The sequence below is a fragment of the Hetaerina americana genome, unplaced genomic scaffold (genome assembly GCF_022747635.1).
Source record: "Hetaerina americana unplaced genomic scaffold, ioHetAmer1.1.p SCAF_11, whole genome shotgun sequence".
Lineage (NCBI taxonomy): Eukaryota > Metazoa > Arthropoda > Insecta > Odonata > Calopterygidae > Hetaerina > Hetaerina americana.
The window spans coordinates 7,044,672-7,068,555 of record NW_027286181.1 but is presented as its reverse complement, the minus strand read 5'-3'; the positions used below and the strand labels follow the sequence as shown (position 1 = coordinate 7,068,555).

Genomic DNA, 23,884 nt, shown 5'->3' with positions numbered 1-23,884 from the left:
ATTAAAATAATATGATGAGGACACTAAGGGTAGTCTTTAAAATGAATAAAAGATATATACTTTTTAATTTTCCACACAATTTTGATGCAAGTGTTACATTTTCTTGATAGTGGCAAGGAAATATTGGATTGATAGCTGACAATATATTAAAATTGTATGGAATGTTGGAATTGAATGGAATTGTTATCTTTTTTTCATCTTTATGTAATTCCAAAGAGTTAAGTCTGACACTGTAGCCTATGCTCTTTAAGAGCATTGTTAGTGCAATTAATACTTCAAACATCCAAATTTAAGATTGATCAGATTTTCAGAAATTGATTGTTTTTTTAATTCATTTGAACTTTATTATATAATATTTTTGATATTTCTTTTCAAAATATTTTATTCTGTTTTTCAATTTTGATAGTTGTGTTATTAATTTAGAACTCAGCATCCACAACTCATCAAATAAGCTCTAAAATTAAACTAAAACTGCCTAGTTAAATTATCATTTAGAAAAAATTGGAGGATGTATTTTGGTTGGAGGTTTTTAAGTTTGGCTTTGTACAGAGTGTTTTTTGGCTTAACCTTTCTTACATGAATCAGTGAACATCTTCAAGAGCTGTCCATTTTGGCCAGAAGGTAACAACAGAAAACTTTTGAACGATAAAATGTTAAAAAAATATATTATGGCAGTCGGTTTTTGAGCAAATAAGTTTTAACCAACGTACACAAAAAATGTGAGCATAAAATAGATGCATACAGTTTTTTGTTACAGTTGTTTGTAAAGTTGTTTCAAAAAATAAGTTTAAGTAATCCAAAACCACAAAATCCTCATTCAACCAAATTAAAAAGATCACCCACATGCCCATTTTATTCAACTATACAGTGAAATTTTTTGCTTACCAACAGGAATAGTGTGTCCATGAATTTTATCACACCAACCAGCATAATATCGAAAAACGTCGACTGCACACTTGATGTCAAACAAGGAATCAGTGTAGGGTTTCCCATTGTCCAACGTTTCCAAACTGGCAAGATACTCCAAGTCACGTTCAATAAAGCTTGCAAACTATATCAAGATAAAGAAAATTGAAATTACATTACTTAAATATTCTGAGTTTTCCTGTTCAACTTTTACCCATATTTGTATAACTCCCATTCTCCTTAGGCAAAACTGAGATTTAAACAGTTATTTGAATACATATCTGGCCAAAGGAATGATTTTTATTTAATGCAAGATTCACTTTTTGAAGAAAATCAACTCAACTGTTTCACAATATTTCTATTGCTCAATTAATGTATTACTCTACTTTGCTTTTTTATAAAATAATTTTTGTTACAATGTAGAAAACAGCCTGTGTGAGAAAGTTTTATAATCCTGTCCAAGGAACCCATATCCCATTTCTGTTTGCTTCCACCTTCATTGGAGCTTCAGCTGATTTTGGTCAAGAAAGCATTTGTGCCTCTCATTTTCATATATTTGTTCAACCAATTTATATGTTCATAGCTCACTCCGCAATTAAAATAAATTCACTCCCCACATCTACAAATCAAAATAGGCAATGTACATTTCAGCCTTTATAATAGAGACTTTCAATTTAGTAATGGTTAAAGTACTAAGGAACTCACAAAAATAACTGGTATATTGTCATGATGACCCTTACTATTTTCCTTATAATTTAAATCCAGTTTATTTCTTAAAAGCCACACATGGCTTGAGTCCCATAAGTTATATATGAAATATTACATTACCAGAAATATTCTGGTAATGCTCAACAGCTAGTTAAAAATTATTAAAAATTTAAATAATAAAATGCTTGTCCTTATGCATAGGCAGTTACATATGTTCATAATGTGATGACACAGTTAAATGTTTTTTTATATATTACAATTGTTATTTCAATGAATTAATTTTATCAATAATCATGCAAGTATATTTGAAACATTATTTCTTGTAATAAACAGTTGTTTCTACAGCTCTTAAAATTTAACCAAGTTGAACCAATTGAAACTTAAATAATTATTAAATAGGAATAGACCTTAAAGTTGACATTTTCTCTTATCATTTTCTAAATCAAATTACTTGAAAAGGAGAACAAAATGAGAAATGGTACAATGAGGAAACAGTTCAAGTGTATAAACTTTAAGAGAGAGGGAGCATAACTCCACAACTTCAACTTTTTAAACTTTCAAGGAACTGCGTCCTCTGTTCACCCAAAATCACCTTGTTCATGAGAGCACCTCGAGCAGAGGCATCCATGGTCCTCCATGGTGACCCAAGTTTAAAAGCTTCCCTGGCTGCACACACGGCACGATCCACGTCAGCCTGTTTAGAAGAAACCGAAAATTGTGATATGCAAATGTTTTCAAAATGGTGGATACTCTATTTTGGGCAACACCTTACAATGGCAATCTGCCATCATACTTCAGCAACAGAGCACAGGTAAGATAAGATAAAGAATACTCAATTTTGGCCCAAACCTCTATTTTGGAGATTCTTTTTCAAAAGACCAATGTAAAAATTTTGCTTCATCTAGAGGCCTGGAAATTGCCCAAGAGGATATATCGAGACCCTGGATAATTAGCTAGCTTCACGATGTCCATAAAAAATGAATTTCCCACTTGTTTTGCATGCACTGTGGACCAAACTTGGATAGCCTTTGTCTGTGTCAGAGTCAGATTGGCATACACCATGCTTGGATCTAGAGCTGGGACTTGAGTCCATACTCAGACATGCAATGAAAATAGAGTTCCCTCCATTGCTGTGAGCAGCTCATTCTTCCCTTTGAATTCTGGGATTGGGGCATTGCTATGCTCACAGCATGTTATCCCTATGATGATAAAAAATTGAAATAGTATAGAAGATTATGAATTTGTTTGATTCAAGTAATGCTCATATATTCCTACCTCTTGCATTAGTGGTAATCCAAAAAATATCAGTTTACACAAATAAATATTATCCAACATAGAGACCCTTTACAAAGCACCAACAAGAAGCAATATTGCATGTATCACAATGTGGTATGGAGGGTGATGTGTGATGACACAGGGATAAATGTGCTTGCAGTTTCCCCCACGCATTGAAGCCCCCTCCCTCTAGCTATGACGAATTACGCTTTGGACCCCCAATATTGTGTGTAAACTGGGGGTCCCTGAGGAAAGTGAGTCACAATTATCCTACCCTGCCAGACAGGGACCTCGTCAGATTCAGCCTCCTTGCCTCTGTGATTCACCTCTTCATAACCCGAAGTAGTTATTTTAAGTTGGATTGTACATTACATAGCACATCTAAATAAATGGATTTCAACATAGATCGGGTGAATATGTCACTGCGACAACAAGACCCCTCCATATTTATTAATATTTTCTGAAAAATTATGAAAAAAAACGTTCGATGGGCCCAAAAGTGGTGCAAGCAAGAGCAAAAGAAGTTCATTGCGTTGGCCTTTGACCCTGAATGTTCCTGTAAACCTGACCTCTGCTTGAAGCCACCGGCAATAATTACTTTATTCACCGTGCAATCAGGTAATGCAAACATTTTTTTTTAATATCACATTTTTTTTCGTACTGTTTTCACTTGAGCAGATGGTAAGGTTGAAAGTTTGATGCCTTTCCATGGAAACCAATTTACGGCCTCAAATCAGTTGTGGACGTGTATTGTCATGATGCAAACACACTCCATTGGTGAGACACCTTGTTGTAACCGAGGACCTCCGACACAATATTCTGCACGGAGAACTAGCCACTCTCTTCATTAAGGCCTTCATTTATCTCATAAAGGGTAATTAATTCTCCGGTAATTGCGCACCATCTCGTCAATTGGAGACAATGTTGATTCCGGCAAACACAGCCGCCCCGACCGCTGCTCATGTTGGACGTTTTTCCGGCCATCAAAAAACTCCCTGCACCACTTCCGCACGTTTTTGATGTACATACTCTTCTAACCGTACACTTCCACTAAATGGCGATGAATTTATATCGGAGAAGCAGTCGTCAGTTGACTTCGCGACGCGGGGGAAGAAAGGTTCGACGCTAGTAGTACGTAAAAACGGACGTTAGTATGAAAAAAATGCTTACAAGGATGCAAAAAGCGATTGATCGTCAAGGCGACTATGTAGAAAAATAGCTAAATGCTCAACCTTTCCAACGATGCACGCAAAGTTGAGAATAAATTTTATTTTTCAAGGAAAAAAAATTGGATACATTTTCGAATCGCCCGCGTAAAACAAAATTTGAAAGTTGTAAACTGCTGGAATATACAAATCAATACGGCATATATAAAATATTTTTTTTAATTTATCGACTTTCCGAAAGGTTTATGTCGGTAAATAAATATATGGGTTCATGAGATGTTACATATCTGGACGGTGAACTTAGTAAGCCATGGGTATGAGAAAGTGTAATTACAATAATTATTTCGTTTAGATAAAATTAAAAATAACACCGAAACATATTTTCTGGATTGGCATCGAAATTTTTCTGAATATGGCATACACATACACAATTGAGCTAATGAAGTTTTGTGGCAAAAATTATATCGTATCGGATTATATTACTACATCCGATGAGAAAAACCACTACAAAGGAGTTATATATGAAATTACCCCGTATCATAGCTCACCATGGATATCGTTTCCGCTCAGATTCGAGGGTCATCAATTGTTTACAGAAAATTAAATCATTCATAAAATGGAAAATTGTTCAAGTATTTCTTTGCTTTCCACTCATCCGAATTAACGATAATAAACAGAAATAGCACAATATTTTTTCGGACTTCGGGAAAATATTAAATTAACATTCAGGATTGAAAGTGAATCGGCTATCCGAGTCTGCAGAGTGAATTGCCGGCCTATAACGTCACTTTTCAATATATATATTTTTGCAAAATGTCCAACATTTGTCTCAAAGAGAGTTAATTTCTTTGAATTTGACAGCTAAAAAGGAAAATTTCATTGAAAGCATTCACCCGGAGGTTTTAATTCAGTACACCTTCAAATTAAAGAAGACTTTTCCTTCAACAAGGGTACCATACTCCGAGGGAGTTTCCTGTGGTGATAAAATGGTAACTTATCCCTGATTGGTGCAAGCAACTGAGAAGTTAATCCCATGGTAGTTACCGAATACCGTTAGTATGGACATTGTTTTAATTTTTTCCATTTAAGTGAAATTCTATTTTTTAAGCACATGTCAATTATAGTTAATTGGGAGGAAGTACTAAAACAAAGCAAACACCAAAACATTGTTTCCTTTCCTGGTAGCTGTCAGTATGTGGAAAATTCTCTCAATTAAGTTGTTAAAAACTGAGAAAGTCACTAGTTCTTCAGAAAAAACCCGATTTTGACCTTTGAACATCATGAACAGGTATAAATCAAACGCAGTGTTCCCATTGTATAACCGTTTAGTCTCATAACAGCGTGGTGATGAAGATTAGATGCAGGGCGAGAGATCGAAGGTCAGGGTGAGGAGATAAATGGACTTAAGAGGCTGGAGAGGAAGTTACGAGTTTTTCAACATTGATGCAATGCGAAGGGGAAGTGGATTCTCTCTTCACCCATCCCTCGAAAGACTTATTGGTCTCTCACAAGGTATTCGTTTTGCTTTAATGATTCTTCAGCGACACCACATTTCCACTTCATCTGATCTGGACTTCATCCTACCGCCAATACCTCCCATGTCACATAAAATGTTGCATAAATGGATGAGAATATTTCTAAGACACTGGGTTTGAATGGAATGGGATGCTCCATTCCACTTTTAATTTTGTCATTAATTATCTTTTATTTTTCTCAAACATCATTAATATCACATTACATGCAATGCCCATTCCCTCCCTTTCAGAAAATTGCTAGGTGTTCCCCGGGCTCCATAATAATTACATATAATTTATACTTTATTTATGTACCCTACAAGCCACCGCCAGGGTGTGTGGCAGGGGGTGAATTCACAACAGAATAATTTCACCCGAACATGACCCAACCGCGGTCGGACAATGTAATGTTTACTATGATTTGGTCAGATTTACATTAATGTCACATTTCTTGACGCTTAATGCACACAGCGGGAGTGGTGTATGAAAGCAGCCCGCAAAAAAATGTACTTTCTAGGCATGTGTTCCATTTATAAACTCTGCTTCTCCTGTTCAAGGTCGTCTCACGACAGTTCGATGCCCGAGTCCCAGTTCTGGGTTCAGCGCCCTTGTGACTGCAGCGCTAGACGTCAGAAGGCACTGAGAATATTGAAACTACAGATGATAGGGTGAATAAGTCTTCATTTCAGTTTTTCAATGTGAATAAGGGGACTCTCGTACTATCTCACAGCCTCTTTACGACTCCCCTATATTTTTTTTCTTTCAATTTTGCCAAAGACAAACTCATCTCGCTGAAATCGATGAAAATCAACAAAAATTGAAAGTGCGCCATTTGCAAAAGAGTTTTATCAATGCTTAACTATAACTGGTTCCGATCGTTAAACTTATGAGCAATGTTTCCTCTTCCCAAATGTGATATCTAACCAATCCGGTCATTCTCCTTGCTCCGCTTCCAATGTCTCTTCCAATCCTATGTCGTCGATAAGATGTTTCGTCAATTGCTCAACTTTCCGTGGAGCGTTTTTAACGAAACATCAAGAGCATAAACGATAAATAGCGAATGGGCACACTGAAATCGTAAGTGATTTTGTCTTGCTTCACTTGAGTACAAGCGGTAGTGGTTATGATGGGAGGCGGCCGACGACGTTACTAGAAGAAACGGGTCTAATCTTGAACTATGTGTCTTTCTTCGTAGTGAATTCTTTTTCGCGAGTATCACATTCGTAAGGCTTTTCTTGGAGAAAGTGAAATTGTGGGAATCACCACACATCCAAGTATATACAATCCAACTTTCTAAAATCTCGGTCGGAAGAGGAGTTCTCTGGATCACCGTCGCTTAGCATCCATCGGCCGACTGACAAGGTCAGGGTAATTAGAGCGCAATAACCTCTGGGCAATAAATGAATTACGCCTACCAAGGGGCTGTCCAGGATGAAGGGGTGAAAAGGTTATCGCTGAAGTGTTAAATTCCGATCCATTCATTTCATCCGCTGTTCGTAGACAATAATGCGTCATTCAAAGATCGCAAATTATGAAATCGAGTGCCTAAAGTCGTGTACATTTACAACCTTCCAGATGCACACTTTCAGAGACCTTTCTCAACGTGTTCTTTATTAAGCTCAAGGAACACCTTCTTCAGAACTAAAAAATTGCATCTCAGATTAATATTTATTTCCAAGTGTACGCCGTTCAATATCTGATAATGCTGGATTGTACCTCGTGAACTGGCACGAAAACGTTTCACACTATGTACAGATTGATAAAAACTTGTATCTACGTGTCGTAGCATTTTGTCAACGCTGTTCTCTTAATAGGTTTAAAATGTGGGTAAAGCCCAGTTTACCTTGCCGTATACATTTTCAATTTCACCCTCAAGTGGCATTTAAACAAGCGTGGTCTACGTTGATAAGTTGACCCATCTTGCTAGCCGAGATGGTGTATAAGAAACTGCTCGTCAGCCAAAGGTCGGGGATTTGAATTCCAGCGAATTTGGTCGTGACCTGCCTTCTCATCAAATTGATATTTTTGAGTTTAAAAGAATTCACGGCGCCTCCGCTGTCACAAACCCAGCTGTTGATAATTCTCGACGGATAAAATTTCGTGCGTAAATTTACGAATCAGGACACACTGCCTTTTGACGACAGCGTGTTTCATTCAACTTCAAATATCAGCTAGACGGGCACTAAATGACTTTCTGGGCATAAAATACTTTCAAGCGCCTCCGCAGCAGCAGCAAAGCAGATTGATACAAATGACATAAGATGTTCTCGTCCTCATTTTATCGCTTCTTTGCATTCACTGTCAACTCCAATACAATCGGATTCAAAGTGATGAGACCTTGACGCGTTGGGTGTTTTCGGGAAGATAAGCATAGGTATCACTAGAACAAGACTTCGTCCTTTGCATTGAGAATAATGATAAAATGACGCGGCCAATTCTTTCGCGTACTGCGTCCAATCATAAAAATGTTTTAAGGAACTCGGCACAGGAGTAGTTTCCCAATCAATACAGGTATAACTAAGAGTGGATTAGCATGCACATGTGAAGAGGTTCCGAAAATTAACAACAACCAAAAAGCTCTCACACATCAGTTTTTCAGGTGCACCCTTATCACTTTACGGACCTGAAAACACAAGCAAAAAAGGGGAAGGGATAAAATAAACCCTAAGGTTCCCCGAGGGTACCTAGCAGTGGCGTAGGGCCGGCTGGTGCCCCTACTTGTCTTGACTCCCCAGTGGTTACGCGACTTTTCCGCCGTGCGTCCGAATATTCCGTCTCTCAGCCAATGCTAATCCCATTGACAGAAACTCACGACAGGCGCCTCGGAAAAATATTTTCTCGAAAATGAAATTGAGCAATAATATACTTGCATGTTTTTCCGGCAGAGAGAGGAAACCGCCATTGAGAAAATCATGCAACATAATTTCAAACATTTAATGCACGTGCTATTATTATTAATATTCATTTGCTGAAAAATATTAAGCCTAATAAATCCTCCAGGCCCGATTGAATACCCGCTCGTATATTAAAGGACCTAACTTCGAAAATTGCGCCGTATCTAGAAATAATATTTAAGAAATTGCTGGTAGATCAAAAGGTTCCCAGAGATTGAAAAACGGCTAACGTAATACCAATATTTAAAAAAAGATGCAAGGAGAAACCGAGTAATTACACACCTATTTCCCTCACATTCATTTCGTGCAAGGTTATGGAACATTTATTAGCTAGTTCGATCGTGAGGCACCTCGATAATCAGAAGGTATTAATGAAAAATCAACACGGTTTCCGAAAAGTTAGATCCTGCGAGACACAACTTGCGCTTTTTGTTCATGATATTCTTATTTCGGGAGAGAGCAATGTTCCAGTGGACGCGATTTTTCTTGATTTTAAGAAAGCCCTCGACATAGTACCTCACAGTTAATTACTCGCAAAGCTAGAAGCATAAGGCATAGAAAAAATATCCGGGGTTGGATGAAAGACTTTTTGAATTGTCGGTTCGTTTGCGACATTTCATCTGGAGTCAACAGTAAGATACGTTTATTTGCCGATGATGCAGTGGTTTACCGTGATATCCGTGATCCTGATGACACAGCGGCTTTATCAGATGACCTTCATGCTATACAACGCTGGTGCGACACTAGGCAATTAGAATGAAACTTAAAAAAGTGCGTAGTGATAATTTTTTGGAAAAAGAGCAATTCCCTCCCAAACGCCTACTGCATCGGGAACAACGAAATGGAATCTGTAGATTCAATTAAATACCTAGGCGTTACCCTCACTCACGACCTCTACTGAGTGAAACACGTACGGGGACCAGGTGGACAAGCTAGCAAAAATTAAAATTTGTTGGAAGAGCACTGGGTACATTAGACGGAAAAATCAAATATAAATGTTATCTGTGGCCTCATTTAGAATATGCTGCAAGTATATGGGATCCTCACGAAGTTGGATTAATTGCCGAATTGGTTCGCGCGCAGCGTAGAGGGACTAGACTTGTAAACGGTTGAACGGTGTACCCAAAATATTAGAGCAGCTAGGCTGGAAATCACTCACGGAGCGAAGGTTAAATTACAGATTGAAGCTCCTGCATAAATTGGAAGGGCGTCTCTTTAGCAGAGATGTTGAAAATGTATTAGTACCCATCGTACTACGGTAGGCGAGATAATGTCAATAAAATTAGAGAGATTAAGGGTACAATAGAGAGATTTAAGATGTCATTTTTCCACGAACTATAGGGGATCGTAATAGCATTGTCCGACCGCGGTAGAGACATGTTAAGGTACAAATTAGTCTGGTGTATATTCACCCCCTGCCACACATTATAGCGGTGGCTTGCAAAGTACATAAATAAATAAATAATAGATATTCTAACGCATAAGGTTGAGTTTAGGATGGACACAGACTGAACATCGCTACATTTCCACGCATCGCCTTACAAAATACAACCTGACAATCTAACACCAAACTGTACTTCAATTGGTCATACAATCATTTGGACATTTTTTCAACGATCGGTAGGGACAAGGGACTGCACATGATCAATGTTGTCGTCAATACAGGCGGTTGAAGGTCGTCCCCGCCTTGCATCATCTGTGGCGTCTTTTCGGCCATCTTTAAAACGCTTAATCCACTTGAAAACGGATGTTTTCTTCAGAGCATTATCACCGTAAATGGCTGTCAACATTTCAGTCATTTCTTTGACAACTTTTACCGCCTTCACCAAAAAATTTGATGTTGATTCGTTGCTTCGTGATTTCGACGATTTCCATTTTCGATAAACAGTCAAAACAAGGACAATTGAAACTAACATAACTGGCACCATACGCACTGCTCGACGATCCGCCAAGCATAGACTGCTCATTGGGTAGTAGTAGTTTTAAGGGGAGGCGACCGACAGCTAAGGTCATTTGCGCCATAGGGGATGGACAGGAAAGGATGAAGGGTGGAGAGAAACCCGGCGTCGGCATTAGCCTGCTCTTTACGAAAGGCGCCAAAGGGTCCGCAGTTTAACGTCCCATCCGACGGACGGCGTACTCACTCAAAGTGCCCTCCACAAAGCACCTCAAGTAGGGATCGAGATACCTCTGAAAAATATTCAACACCGCCGGGATTTGAACCCGCGCCCTCAGGGTGGGAAGCCAGTACGTTAGCCCCCGCACCATCTCGATCCCCTGCTCATTGGGTCTCAGGCAACATGCGCCAATAGCGGGCAGGGCTATAGTCCCCGTTTTGGCCGACAGATTGCACCAGTTTGCGTATTCTTTTGAGCAGACCACTTACTTCTTTTCCTCCTACACTCCATCCAACATGCCTCAGCTATTCTTCGCTATTTCTCGCGCTCCAGCATTCCCCCCCTCAACCACAGTATTTAGCGTCCTATTGCCAATTACTCTGCGCTCTATATTCACCTTTCCTGCGTCCTTGTGATTTTTCCCAGTATTTCTCCCCGCTCCTCTCCAACATGCAGAGCACTTCTTCGTTTGTTTTCACTTACGTCCATTCTACCTTTTCCATCCTTCTCAACACATCTTATAAGCATGTAATCCACGCTTACCATCTCGTTTCAACGATCACGTTCCGAGCAGAACAAAACCACGCTTCATATCGAAGTTTTAATGAGCCCTTCTTTTTCTTTTAAAGGAAATAAAAAAGAGAGATTATTTAGCCAAATAGTTCGTGTGCGTCCTTCTGAGATGTGCATTGCCAGGAATAATTTGCATTATGTGCTCTCTTTGTCCCAACCCGGTGCATCTTCTGTCGGGATGGGTCTCAAAAATTTCCTTAAAAGCACCTTAATTGAGGTTGGCTCGGTATGTAAGAGTAGAGCTCTCCTCGCACTAAACCCTACAGTGGCGTATGAATCCCATTCTCCTATCCTTGAGCCATCTGCTGTCTCGCATGGAGTTCTACTACTAAAAATATTGCACAGCTTGGGTGGAGTTGGGAGCGTTCAAATTTCGGGAATCGAACACGATTCCTCCAGTCAGTAACCCAACGCTGGCATCACTGGGCTGGCGCGATCCCTCGCCGTTCTTTTAAATAATCTTAAAAAAAAGAGAGGAAAGAATAAAAAAGTCTTCGAACATGATTTAGGAAGCAATGAGTTGCTTCAAAAATGTTTCGATGATTTCCTAAGGAAAGATAAGAAGTCACTCGTTTTCAACTTGCGTAGAAAGAAAACTTAAAAAGCAAATACTTCTTGCCACAGTGGAAAGACTTCTTTTTTGGGACCATGATTTATCAGTGCGGGTACATAAATTCCGGGAGTATCACACGTGATGTGCCGAACGATTACGATAGGAATTTCACGGTCTCGTCTCAAATATTGAGCAACAGACGAAGGCCAAACTAAACCGGCTGGTCGAGCGACAGTGGAGAAGTAAATGAGATCCAGTGGAAGAGGAAGATTACAGGACTAGCTTTTCCATCGCGAGAAATAATGTCATATCAACACAATCACTAGAATAGTGTGTTTCTCACGCAGATTTCTTACTTCTATTCTTATCTTATGGTTGGTGTTGTTAACACCCAATACCGCGTCTGCGGTGTTACGGATTAGACAGAAGTTGGTAGCGTTTCGGCCAGAGAGGATGATGGAAGATTTCCTTTCCGGGCGTTAATGTAGCCCACATCGGAAAATCGGGAGCCCAGGTTTCACAACCTTGGCTCCCGATCAATTACTTTTTTATATATTTTTAGAACCCTGCAGGCCACCGCTAGGGTGTATGGCAGGGGATGAATATTGTAAACACCAGACCTATTTTGACCCGAATATTCTTACCCCTACCGCGGTCGGACAATGCTATTATGGTCCATTAACGTTCGCGGAAAAAATGACACATTAAATCTATCTCTAGTGCAATTATCTCTATAAATTTATTGACATTATCTCTCCTACAGTAGTACGATTGGGCTAATAATACATTTTCAACAGCAATGTTAAATAGACATCCTTCCAATGAATGCAAAGATTTAATCTGTAAGTTAATCATTACAATGATTACCTTCGAAGTTGTGAAGCCTTATGCCTTGTCTCCGTATCTTACATGCAATGCCCTGTTGTTTTAGGGTAGGTTAACATACTGCAAACAGACACTATTCAGTGCATTTTGCAAATTATTTTCCTCGGCGAGAATGAGCTGCGACCGTTTCAAAGAATTCTCCATTGCGCCCCTTTGCTTTGACTCCTCTTACGCATCCTTCCCTACGCCGGACCTATTACAAGTTTTCGACCCCCCCCCCTTCCTAACAATAAGAATACCTACCCTACACAAAGTTTCACAAATAAAGTTGGATTTTGAGTCCTTCAATGTGCTAGAGCATGAAAGTTACTTATTTCAGTGGGTGATAAGTACATATCCTTTTTATCCTTAAGAATTCTGGCGTACACCATGCGGTGTCCCCTTTGCTCCACTCCCTCCCGACCCTTCATCGTCACCCCTCGTTAGACATCCACCACCCTTTGGGGATGACGGAATAAATGACATGGCTCTGAACCGTGATAAAATCGTATTTTCCTATCTTCCCCTTCGTCGTAATTTTGCATTCATAAATTTATTCAGCCAAGAAGTGGAAAATCGATAAACACACTGATATAAAACACTGAAAATGAGTCATATTCGAGTAGATGAAGACAACGGATCGTACAAAAAATACGGGCATGCTTCGCAGGAGTAAACGAGGAAGCTCTAGCAGCGGATGAAGATTCGCTACCTCACGGGATGTTGCACCTGATCACGAAGCATAAGAGCGGATGTGCTTGAGGAAAATGTAATAAGAAATTACAGTCGGGCGCCAGTACAATCGGCAGCTTTATCGTCGTGCGTAAAGACAGCAATTTCAAAATGATAACATTTTCTATGCGGCCGCGGAGGCGTCCGTTGCCTGCCTTCTTTTACAGCGTTCCCGCTATGTACTTTTCCAAAACAACGATTGCTGAAGTACCAAAATACAACAGATTTACGGAATGAACAAAAAAAATCAGTTAACCGTAGGTTGAGATACAGAGATATGCCAAAAAATAAACCCCGGTGTTTTAAAACAATTCACAAAACATACTTCGTACAAGTAATTGATAAAAATATCCGGGGTTGGATTAAAGACTTTTTGAATGGTCGGGTACAAAGACTAGTGATAGATGGAGTCAGCTCAAATGCAGTAGAAGTTACTTCAGGTGTCCCCCAGGGAAGTGCTATCGGACCTATTTTATTCCTACTTTACGTTAACAATATTGCTTCCGTAGTCATTAGTAAGATACGTTTTTTTACCAATAATGCAGTGGTTTACCATGATACCCGTGATCCTGATGACACAAAGGCTTTATCGGATGACCTTAATACTTCTACAACGCTGAAGCTACACTTGGAAATAAAAACTTACCTTAAAAAAGTGCGTAGTATTGATAAATTTCTGGAAAATGAGCAATTCCCTCCCGAACACCTACTGCATTGGGAACAACGAAATTGAATATGTAGACTCAATAAAATACCTAGGCGTTACCCTCCCTCACTCACGACCTCTCTTGAGTGCAACACGTACGGGGACCATGTGGACAAGCTAGGAAAAATTAGGATTTATTAGAAGAGTACTGGGTACATGTGACGGAAAAGTCAGATATAAATATTATCTGTCGCCTCATTTAGGTTAGGCCTTATTTAAAATATGCTGCAAGTATATGGGATCTTCACGAAGTTGGATTAATCGCCGGACAGGATCGCGTGCAGCGTAGAGGGGCTACACTTGTAAACGGTTGAATGATAAACTTAGTAACGTACCCAAAATATTAGAACAGATAACCTGGGAATCGCTCACGGAGCGAAGGTTAAATTACTGATTAAATCTGTTGCAGAAATTTGAAGGATGTGTCTTTAGCAGTGATATTGAAAATGTATTATTATCCCCATCGTACAACAGTAGGAGAGAACATGTCAATACAATTAGAGGGATTAAGTGCAGAGCAGATAGAAGCAAAGATTAAACAGAGCACACCGCACATTCATGGAGGCATGCTTTATATTCAGGTCTTTGTACATTGGGACAGTTTCAACTGAAAGAACAAAGGAATGTTATTTTCTCTATTAGTTGTACGTGTGTGAATGGAGATTATTCTTACCTTGTCCGCTTCGGAGACTTCAATGATCTCCTTCCCGTTGGCGGGGTTGATGGTCGGGAACGTCTTTCCACTGAGTGCATTGACGAACTCGTTGTTGATGAACAACTGCCATTAAAGACAAAGAAAACATCACAATATGAGTATAGCCTGAAGGAGGAGTCGATTTTGCACACCTCACCACGACATGGATGACCTCGCGAATATATTATATCCATCACAAACTACATGTATTACCACGGTCGCTGGCCAGTTGCCACTAAAAATAACAGGGAGTCTGATGAGGATTGAGCTAATGTTAAAAAAAAAACAACATTCTTTCCTCAAACTACTAATTGTCACCATTTGTTGTTGTTCCCTCAAATAAATGAGTTGCCGCTCAGACGAACAGAGAAAGGCAATAAAAAGTCATGTGTGTCGTCGTGAAGAACGGAAGCCGGCAAAGGAAATCGGAAGAAGGTACGAAAAAATATTACATTCTTCTCAGCTGCCATTTAGGTATAGATCTTAGGCTTTTGTAATGTGGATTTGGAGAAGAACGGAAAATGTTTTGAGGACAGATAGGAAAAGAAACGGAGAAGTACCAGGCATGGTGGAGCAGGAGAGATGAATGCTGGCAGAGATCCAAAGAAGACGCGAAAGTTGGATGGAGAGTGCTTTGATTGGCGATGAGATATTGAAGACTGTGGTAAAGTTCTCCCCTCTGCTAGTCTTATTAGGCAAGCGAGGAATGGGGATGAAAATAACAGGCATGTTGAATGGAATGGAGGAAGTATGCGGGTTTGAAGAAGGGTTTATTGTTGTGCTTGGGGTCAAGTTGTCTTTCGTTGCGAAAGTTAAAGATATGTATCGTTGTTCAAACTTATTATGAATATGGAATTCAGATAAGAGGAAGAGACCGTCTCATCGCAACCAACTGGACTTCGTATTCCTTTGTCTGCCCCTCTTCCACTACCTTCACCTCCCACTTTAACCTGGTTTTTTTCTCCCATCCTCCAAAGCTTTGGTTTTTCCCACTCGCCTAACCCCTCCCAGCACGTAGAGACTTCCTGGTTTCCCCACCTCCTATATTTAACATATAGTATATTGGAATATGCACAGTGAGAGCTTCACTTGAAAATGTTGCGCATCGAAACTAGTCGGAAATAAATCTTTATTAAACGGAAAATGGCAATAGTCTTCGATTTTGTTATTATATAACCATAACCACAAACGCAGTAATCAACCCGAAGGTCGGTTTGGTAGGTGATAGCAGAGTTCACCCAGTACTACGCCCTATGGCGTGTGAAATTCACACATCGGGCTAGGGGTGCCAGTTTCCTTTCTCTGTGCCGGTTACGATTCCTCAGGAAGATCTGGTACCCGAAAAATCACATAGCTTGGGTAGAGCTGCAAGTGCCCAGAGAGGCTTGCCCGGGAATCGAAACCAGGCCCTCCGGTCAGTAGTCCCAACGCTCAACCCCCTGGACTACCGTGACCCATTTTGTTATTCTATATTCCACAAATTCGTTCCAAATCACTCTGCACAACTGTATGTCAAACGGTTCAAATGGATGCCAATTTAACTATGTCCACACTATGCATCCTGTGCATTTGAATGCCTTTCAGACACAACGTCCAGTAAGTTTAGTGTTATTTTGAAATGTGAGGAATTCTCAAGAGGAATGGTAGAAGAATGTATTGCCATTTATAGTTAATTTTTCACGGGGTTAAGGTTGGTACATACGACGTTGGTAGAGGGCGAGGATTGTAAATTATTTTCATCCCAACCAACCAATCACCCTAAGAACAAAAAAGTGAGCGAATACTAATGCACCAAAAGTAACTTCGAACAATTTGAAATATTGAAATCAATTACATTTTTTTGCAAAAATATGAACGTAGCTTTTACTTTTTAAAATAAAGACAAGGGAATGGCATTTGAGATATTAACACTTTATTCGATGTGAAAACGATAGTTGTATTCATTACACGGGAGTCGATCATTCAAGACTTGAACCCTGCAGCAATAAGTAATAAAAATTTTAATCGAAGAAGGAAATATAGCCAATTATTTTCCACGACCTCCGGAGCGCGTTTACGAAAATACAGGAGCACTTTGAAGGCAATTAGCCCGCGGGAAAGATGACTTCAGTGACTTGTGACAATTGGTCAACGCATAGCGCACTCACAGATATCAGGAAAATCACTCTCCTGTTTTATATCGTTCTACCATTAAAACAATCATATTAATTTATTACTATTTTAGAATTACGTTTCAATTAGGCGATTTTCCTGGTGGCAACGGTCAGGCGTGGTCAAAGATAACTCTTACAACGAAAAATACATACATAAACGCACTAGATAAACAGATGAGACAAAATATTCTTGCATACAATGACACTTCCACATCAAATGCAAACAAACTTCCACATCACATACAAAATGCCGTCCACATCACATACAAACAATATTTTAATAACTACAATGAAGTTTATTACCCAGTGGCTGCTTTACATTTATACTTAAAACTTCTAAGATTGGATGGAAAGGGCTCAAAAAAACCTCCAGGGAGCTGTTTCCAATCAATAATAGTTCTATTTAAAAAAGAGTATTTTTTCTTATTTGTTTTTTGAGTCCTTATTTTTATTTTGAAACTATGGTCGTTTTTTCCCTTAAAGTTAGGCTTTTCTATCTCTTTCCATAAATCTTCCCACGCATATATTTTGTTCACGTCACTTAATCAAACTTATTAACTGATAAATATTTCTACTTTAAAAAAATTTAAAAATTCACAAGTATGAATAAAAAACGTACTGGCCGTTTCATGTGCGTGAATGATTATTATCTCCCCCTCTTCAGCTGGAGGTTAATTAGTTTATACCTTAGTTCATTAAAGAAAAGCCAGTTCCAGTCCCCAGCCAAGACAGGCTTTGCTCGTGTAAGGCTTTTCAAGTATGCCGGCAAGACCTCGGCATAATTGTGGGAGTATCCTATTATTCGGAAAACAGATAAGAATCAGTTTCGACTCAACCCACATTCCAGCATACTGAGGAGTTGCATCGTGAAAATATTGATCCTTCGAAGGAGCATACTTAGCATGAAAAAAAAAGGGTGGGGGTCACGTGATATCCCAGAATTGGGCCGCTAACCGAAGTTTAAAGAGCGCTTCCTGGAGAAGTGGATCCTTGATTAAAAAGCACATATGCTTATAGAAAAGAATAATTTACTTTATTTGAGGGGGATCGGGTAGTAGGATTTTTCAGGAGTGTAAGCCGGACGATGGGCGTGGCTTGAAGGATTTTGAGTGGTGGATGTGGAGAACGACTGAAAATTTGTAGTGGACAGAGAGGAAAACAAACGGTGAAGTGCTAGGCGTAGTTGGGGAGGAAAGGGGATTATTGGGAGAAATACAAAGATAGGTAGGAGAGATGGATGCCGAGCAATATGACTGGCAGTGGGATGATGAATACTGTGATAGAGGGGAGAATGTCAGGGAAACGAGGAAAGGGCAGGGATAATATACAGGCATATTAGATGAAATGAAGGGAGGAAGGAAGTATAAGGAATTGAAGAGGGTCTCATTGTAATTTTGGTCGTCAGGTTGTGTTTCGGGAGAGGCTAAGAAATGTAGGCGTGTTAAGTTTGGGTCAATTCAAAACCTACCCAAATGATAGACTACCAAATAACAATCACGAGACCTACTTGGGATGTTTTGTGGAGAGCACTTCCAGCAGAGTACGACAACCCATCAGACGGGACGTTGAAGTGTTGATCTCTTGGCGCATTTCATTAAGATGCCGCATTTAGAATATGATGCAAGTATATGGGATCCTCACGAAGTTGGATTAATTGCCGATATTGCGGATCGCGTGCAGCGTAGAGGAACTAGATTAGTAAATCATTTTCATGATCAACTTAGTAGCATATCCAGAATATTAGAGCAGCTAGGCTGGGAATCATTCACGGAGCAAGGGTTAAATTATAGATTGAAGCTCTTGCATAAACTGGAAAGAGGTCTCTTTAGCAGTGATGTTGAAAATGTATTATTACCCCGCCTCGTACTACGGTAGGAGAGATCATGCGATATAATATTAGAGAGATTAAGTGTAGAACAGATAGATAAAATATATAATTTTTCTACGGATAAGGGATCATAATAACATTGATCGACCACGGTAGGGTAATGTTCGGGGAAAATCAGTCTGGTGTGTATTCACCCCCTGCCACACACCCTGGCGGTGGCTTGCAGGGTATATATAAATATTTAAAAAAAAATTTAAATGCTGGCGTAGGGTTTCTCTCCGCCCTTTCCTGAGCCCCCTGCCATATTACCCGCCTATCCCTGATGGCGCAAATGACCTCAGCTGTCATTCGCTAACCCAAATAATTATTCATATGTATTTGGGTGTTGGTTACAAATTATTTCGCAATTATTCCCATTGCCTCACGTGGATTAATACAAATATTAGCCGACACCTGTGAGAAATATTGTCCCAAATATTAATTTATAACAATATAGGTTATAGAATATGTTGAAATTACCTTATACGGCATTCAATCAAACTAGTCTTATAACAGTGTGTAGTGAGGTGAACACCTGCCCGGTAATTAATTAATATTGATTAAAGTCTACCAGAATGACATAACATTAGCATTTTGTCAAAGAATAATATCTTAATGTTTTTAATGCGGGATTCCCAGTTATGACCTTACCTTTGTGGTATGGCAGAGGGTAAATGATGTTATCAGTATCACTGTGACAGTGAAAGACCAACCATAGTCAACCGTTGGGTAATATCATCTAAGATTTACTTAGGGCCGCGGGGGTGAGGGGGGGGGGGAAGGAAGCGCTGGAATATGAATATGGGAAGTTTGAAAGTAATCCTTGCGCCTAGTAAACGTGAGCAGCGTACGCGAGGTCACGCTGAAACATCAGTGGCCTAAGGGTGTCGAGTGTTCTCCACGCCCAGTGACCGCGCACAAAAGGGATTTACCCTTCCGGAACTCCTGAACTTCTTTCCGGAGACGAGTGTGCGGGACAGAGCGTAACTTTCGTCGACTTTCGCTTTTTTGCCAAAAAAATAAGGCGTGGCCTCCGCATGCCCTGGGAAGGCCATCCACCTCGTACAAAAGGGTATGAAACTTCGACCCTCTCGTTCCGTCACTCAGAAACGTCCCTTCGACCCCTAACGACCGCTAAGAACCCCCACCGAACTGAATCTAATGAGGACATTGGTTTGTGTATGGCACATACTTATACCACAAATGCATTCTTTATCAGATTAAAACCCAGAAATATGGAACGGCGTATTAAGATGTAATTCCAGCCAGAGAAAAAAACTTTAATGGCGACATTGACAGAATTTTGAAAAAATAGTTAATTCCACGCACGAAATCATTCTCAACTAAATGCACTTTGAGGCACGAGTGGCCTTGAGATGATTTAAGAATCACATCAAGTCGGCGATGTCGATCTCGACTTGTAAGTCGGTGTTACAGCAAATAATGCGAAGACAGTACAGAAGAGGTAATAAGCAGAAAATGGCTCCTCGGTCGAAATGTTGAGATTATCTTACTTGAAGCTGAAATAGGTGTTTTCAAAGGTTTTTAAGAAAGTATTTCAAATTATATCTTACCAGGATAGGATCTAGTGTCATTATTGCAAGATTAGAGAGAACGGACAGTCGGGGTTAAAATGCCATTTTTCCTCATTGATAATAGACTAGAATGTTACATTCCCAGCAACCCAGGGGATAACTTTGTAGCCTCATCCGGAGCAACTATTACACAATGTTTCTATGAAAAGTATCGGTAGCAATTTTTTCCCGACGCATGCGTAAAGTGCTGAATTCAGACCATTGGTAAAGGGTGTGCAATTATTTTACAAGTAACTATAAGGCTAGGCATTGTGGGTTACTAAATATAATTATTAACAGCTGAAGACATATTTCAAATATATATATTCTTTTCTATTTGTGTTATATTGTGTCAGCCCATTATTGTGCCGCTCGTGTGAGTTATATATATATATATATATATATATATATATATATATATATATATATATATATGTGTGTGTGTGCGTGTGTGTGTGTAGGTGTGTGTGTGTGGGTCGCGGTAGTCTACTGACCGGAGGGTCCCGGGTTCGATCCCCGGGCAAGGCACTCTGGGCACCTGCAGCTCCACCCAAGCTATATGATTTTTCGGGTACCAGGTCGTTCTGGGAAACCATAACCGGCATAGGGAAAGGAACTGCCCCCCCTACCCTGATGTGTGAATTTTCACACGCCGTATAGGGCTTAGTACTGGGTGATCTCTACCATCACCTACTAAACCGACCTTCGGGTTGATTACTGTGTTTATGGTTTTTATATATGCATATATATATACATATATACGCATTTAATATATATAATAATATATATATATGTACTATATATGCATGTAATGCTTATGTTTATATATATATACATATATATATAAACAAGCATTACATGCATATATAGTACATATATATACATAATTATATATATATTATAATAATAATGGTTAACATACTTATATGTTACTTTTTCCTTGATACCTTAATTTGTATTACATTGAGAATTAGAAATACTGCGGCCGGCTATTGTTCTTGCCTAACAACTCAGAGGTCGCAGAATCGATTCCCACCTAGGGCTTTGATGTTCGTGGTTTTCCTTGTTATTGTTTCATATTAATAGTCCCATGTATTAGGCTGAAAACTTGGCTCTTTTGGATTAATACTAATTGAATAAATATAATACGGACTTTATCTTACATATCTAATTATGACTCGCTCGTCAACGTTTAATTAAGTCTTACGATAGTCCGTTGGTGCTGGTGTCAACAGCAGCGTAGACGAAGGTCAGCTTTTATAGACATAGGCGTTTAGCGCACGAACGACAGGGGATCGCGCGTCATGCGAATTGCGAACATGGCGACAAAAATAGCCATACGAAATTATGCCATTAACGATAACTGCTGTCCTGAAGCACGTCAAAAAAATGGTTCGTAAACCTATAAAAGAAAACGATTCCAGAGAACAAAATAACTGAAATGGCGTAGACTGACCATGCATTGGAATATTTCATGGAACAAAATGATGAGGACGAGTGGCGACACAAAACTGGAAATGTAGCGTCAAAAAATTCTGACTCTGTTCTTTGAAATTCGAGTCTTTATCGTCAGAACGGTGCAATTGATTCGAGTCCTGAATGGAAATGAAAAATGCTCAAGTACAGAGGCAATAGTTTAGAAAATCTGGCAACAGTGGTAAGTCGACCTTCACCAAAGTATCTTGAATTATGATTCTGAACACCTCGTACATGATGGTTACGAAGTGCTAGGCATATTTATTCACTGCATTACAGTATGTTACGACAGTTATCTTATTTAATGTTGAAGATAAAAGCGTGTGTGGGGATTCTAGCGAGCAAGTTGTATAGAGTATACAAATCAATTGATTGACGTTTGGCGAGTCAACAAACGCGAAAGCAGAATACATGGTAAACACCATTGAAATACACCATGAAGAAAATTCGAGGTATCTCTAATCCTACCAACTGCCGCCACGTTATTTTACATTTTTTCCCAACTGATTAAAAGACCCAAACCACCATTTACCTTTTAGAAGTGCGCACTTTGGGTCATTCAATGACGAGGTTTGAACCTGAGCCGCCACAGGAAACCCATTCTCACCTGTTGATTTACGCTACAAAAACATTATCAGGCAGCGGTACCTATTTCCGGAATGAGTGGAGCGCGCGGATTTCACCAAAACCCCATCAAAGTCATGAAATACAACATTATAGTGCCATGAAAGAAAAACCTTATGAAGAATTTGTAAATCGCAAATGACTGGTAGGTTAAAAGCCCCTTGATAATAATACATTCACGACCAAAACATTTGATTTTAGATTGGATGATGACAAAACTAGTCATAAAAGAATTGCAGAAATAATTTCTAAACATTACAGAAGAAAATGCATTAATTATCTTCAGAAAAATTAAAATAAGCACGTCCTCATTCCAAATTAGATATATGTATACACGGAAACTGATACCAAAGGAAACGAATAGGCGATGCATTGCTCTCAAGTCTCTGCTCTTAATTTCGCCAGGTAGTTCGACCTAATAAACTTCTTACATATCACAACCATTCAGCGCTATCGACACAAAATGTTAACAGAGGTAAAGAGTACCGATAAAATTCGATAATAAAGATGCTCTTCCCTTGGAACGCTAAATGTAATTTTTACGACGAAGAATGCGACAATTTTAATTCATAACTGGAGGTTAATTGCTGATAAGTACGTACGCAAAAAGATGTTAACTAGTGCACGTTGGCCAGGCTAATGTAGCAACTTCTGAACGTCATTGAGTTCCAGGCACGTTGAAACGTAAAGCAATTCAATGCCAAAATAGCTTGGATAGATTCCTAGCCCATCATACGAGCACAGACGCTTGGTACAAGTGAAATATTAACAACAATTACACTTGTCAAGGAAACGCGAATTGCAATACGGTAGACGATTGTTGAGCGACAAAGGACAGAGCCACTAAAAATGGTCGAATAACATGTGATTTTAAATAAAAAAGAATCAAAAATATTACTAACCTTGGTGAATTTAATAGATGGATTCCTCGATGGCATCTTGGAGATCAAATGAAATCACCGGAAGAACACTTCTGCTACACACCTTAACGCCGACCGGCAACAACCGAACGACATTCGCGCAGGCGTTCTTTTATACGATTTGTGAGACAGCGCCGCCCTCGATGACCACCGGAACTAAACCGGTTCCGGCGCAGCGCTTGAACATAGTTTCTTCCTAAATTTCGATCAAACACTTTTACTTGCTGTTTAAAAAAAAAATGGCATGGGAAATTTTTTCTCCTGAATTTTTTGCTTGAAGGCATTATAGTTAGATTTATTTAAGCACGAATCTATTCAAATTTTAATTCTTAACACTTGTATAATCATAGAATGTTTAAAAACAAATTGTAAAAGATATAGCAAATTAAGTACTTATTTACTTCAAGTCTTGTCACAAAAATCACCTTTTAATTCCTCACATTTTCACCATATACATTCACACAAATTTCATTGATAAACATGAAAGTATATGAATTATATGAGCTGGACAGAAATAAGTAACTTTTTAGCGTCAAGTTCCCATCAGACATCAGTTAATACAGGACAC

The 23,884-nt window shown here is 39.2% G+C and overlaps 1 protein-coding gene across 1 annotated transcript in view; it reads right to left on the bottom strand.

Annotated features, from left to right (window-relative positions):
- Window positions 1-23,393, bottom strand: part of LOC139700902 (aldehyde dehydrogenase 1A1-like) — a 35,401-nt gene extending 12,008 nt beyond the window's left edge. The window contains exons 1-4 of the mRNA XM_071599353.1: window positions 23,299-23,393; window positions 14,682-14,786; window positions 2,207-2,308; window positions 886-1,051 (exon numbers count right to left, since the gene is read on the bottom strand). Of these exons, the coding sequence (XP_071455454.1) occupies window positions 886-1,051; window positions 2,207-2,308; window positions 14,682-14,786; window positions 23,299-23,334 (409 nt within the window). The 5' untranslated portion in view covers window positions 23,335-23,393. The remainder of the gene's footprint in view (window positions 1-885; window positions 1,052-2,206; window positions 2,309-14,681; window positions 14,787-23,298) is intronic.
- Window positions 23,394-23,884: the final 491 nt, after the last annotated feature.